Below are 2,819 nucleotides of genomic sequence, written 5' to 3' on the forward strand. Positions count from 1 at the left end.
AACAAATGCTTCTTCCCCTTGTTGTTGTAATCACAAAAAAACAATAAATGTAAAAAAAAAATCTAAATATTAGATAGTTATGATAAGGTTCCCTTTGTAGTTAGACGGAAACAGCTCCAGTGACAATCCTACGGATGTGGGTATAGGATTTCCTTATTGTAACGCTGCTGTGATGGGAGACTCCTCGGGGGAGGACACATTCTTCAGTCAGTTTTCCTATGTCAATGTTCCAGCACAAAACAGTGGCAATGACCTCATTCCTCTCATCTCTTCCACCTGTGATGAATATTTTATTACAACATGCAGCTATTCCACAGCTTGCTCTTTCATGGCTAAAACTTGTCACCAGGCACCAAGTATCTTCCAGAGGGCTGTATGAATACAGCGCTTTCATTGCACCACCTACAAAGCAAAAATGTGTTATCAGGTAACTCATACATAACGTCAGAGGTTCATAGCTTTGCAGACCAGCAGAATAGCATAATTTATTGGATTCCAGAGATCTCCACAGATTCTCTAAGCAAATCTCTGCAAAACTTCTTAATGACCAAGTTTGACCCTCCAGCCACAGAGCACAGCCCATATATAAGCATATCCCATAAGCATATCCTTTTTTTTTAACACATGAGTACTGGAACACAGCTGATTGTCTCCTTGTTCTGCTCCTTCCCCTCCCAGTCTGAGCTCTGCTGTGTAGGGGTTTACAAGGCTGATACCAAATCATATTTGGGTAATTTGGGTAATTACACTGCTTGCATTTAAAAACATCTTTAAGGATGTATTAATTAATTCACTTTGGGGAGCATGCATGCTTGTTCCTATGAAGAGAGTTGGGGGAGAGCAGCTGGCAAGTAAAACAAAAACAAATGAAAACATGTACTTTAAATCTGACTAGTGTAAAGACCTGACTCTGTCTCCATATTAGCCTACTGTAATCTTCTGCATTGCCTAGCATATAATGAGGGATGTCCCAATACCAATACTAGCATCGGTATCAGGGCCAATACATGGCATTGTGACGCGTACTTAAAAATGTTTTCAAATAGCTTCGGCTGCCGGAGATGAAAGCAGAAGGCAAAACGTGGGAAGCCAGTGACCCGCACAGCCCCTCCCCCGGAATACGCTCTCCACCAATCGCAGCCTTCCTCTCCGCTCTGACCTCTCCGGACGGAAGTGTGACAGAGTGGCAGTCGGTGAGTATTAATAGTGTTCTGTGTGATGGAACTCTGTCTGTGGACTGTACTGCGCAGTGTGTAAGTGCCGGGGAAAAGAGAGAGGCGGGAGGTAGATCCTGTGTTCGGGTCTATGAATGGTCATAGACAGGGCCATTGTTTTCAGCAATTAGCAATGTTATTGGCAATCTTCTCACTGGCCAGCAATGTAAGGGGCATTTTTCACACTGGAACCTGCACGCAGCCCTGGCGATATCTATATGCAGCCCTGTTGAGAAAATGCCCTAAAATTGTTAGTCTATATTGTTTTAGAAAAAAATCTCACATGTCCCTTTGAGAATAAGTATCGGTAATTGGTATTGGCAAGTACCTGAGGGAAAGTACTTGTACTTGGTCTTGAAAAAGTGGTATTGTGACATTCCTACATATAATATTTCTGCTTAGCCTGGACATGGAAAAGTAGGATGGGGCTGCGATTCTGCATTGGGTAACACAGACCTAGCAATGATGTCTGGCAGTGGTTTCTTAATCATAAGATAGGTAGAACAGATCACAAATCACACACTTTATATCTCAACTTTACAGGTGAAACTCGAATCATTAGAATATCGTGCAAAAGTAATTGCAGTAAGTGCTGCAAAAGGGGCCCAAACCAAGTACTGAGTACATATGCATGCTTGTACTTTTCAGAGGTCCGATATTGTTCTATGTACAATCCTTGTTTTATTGATTGCATGTAATAATCTACTTTTTTGAGGTTGTGGATTTGGGGTTCTTGGGGTTTTCATGAGCTGTAAGCCATAATCATCACAATTATGACAAATCATGGCTTGAATTATCTTGCTTTGCATGTAATGAGTCTATCTCATATATTAGTTTCACCTTTTAAGTTGCATTAGTGAAATAAATGAACTTTGCACGATATTCTAATTTTTCGAGTTTCACCTGTATATACTAGACTTGCTTGCAGTTTAGCTTTAAATAACGGTTTCCAGTTACTAAAAAGGTTGCAAAACTCACTGCTGACCAGTTTTCAGAATTTGGTGTATTAATGGCTGGATAGCTAATAACATTTCCATTAGATTATTTCTCCATATCTACATCCAATATGTATCATCTATTGCTGTTATGCACACATTGAAATACTCACCAACCACATAGATGTGATCGTGGAAGCTTACAGCATTGATACATTTTGCTTCTACAGGCATGGGTGATATTAAGACCCACTTGTTGGTAGATGGGTCATAACACTGCATTTTATCTGTAGCCAGCTTTCCATTGGGTCCACCTCCAATTACATAGAGCTTACAATTATGGCTGGTTGCAGCAAATGAGCTTATGCTCATTATTAGAGGCGCTGTCTGTAAAACACAAAAAGAATAAAAATGATGTACAGATCAGTGCAGTGAAATATCAGCTAGAGAGCAATATCATATTGTGTGCGCATATAATATATATGAAACGAATATATCGTTACTGTTGGATGCATGCAAACTAATAAAATAAGGGGGGAAAAGCATGGTTAGATAAAATGGATGCAAAAAACAGCATATGGAGATAAAATATACATTTTTTGATTCCCCTAAAGAGAAACTAGTCTTTAGTATGTCAAAGTAATTGTATTGCTGTATTGTGGTGTTTTAT

At 39.7% G+C, this 2,819-nt stretch overlaps 1 protein-coding gene across 1 annotated transcript; it reads right to left on the reverse strand.

The window, feature by feature from the left end:
- Positions 1 to 100: 100 nt before the first annotated feature.
- Positions 101 to 2,536, reverse strand: LOC108804188 (kelch-like protein 6; the record flags this gene model as incomplete). Its single annotated transcript, XM_018575943.1, has 2 exons — positions 101 to 402; positions 2,323 to 2,536. Coding segments are annotated over 2 exons (516 nt in total), but the record flags the coding sequence as incomplete, so codon positions are not given.
- Between the last annotated feature and the right edge of the window lie 283 nt (positions 2,537 to 2,819).

Source organism: Nanorana parkeri, unplaced genomic scaffold, assembly GCF_000935625.1.
Source record: "Nanorana parkeri isolate BGI_ZX_2015 unplaced genomic scaffold, ASM93562v1 scaffold6046, whole genome shotgun sequence".
Classification (NCBI taxonomy): Eukaryota; Metazoa; Chordata; class Amphibia; order Anura; family Dicroglossidae; genus Nanorana; species Nanorana parkeri.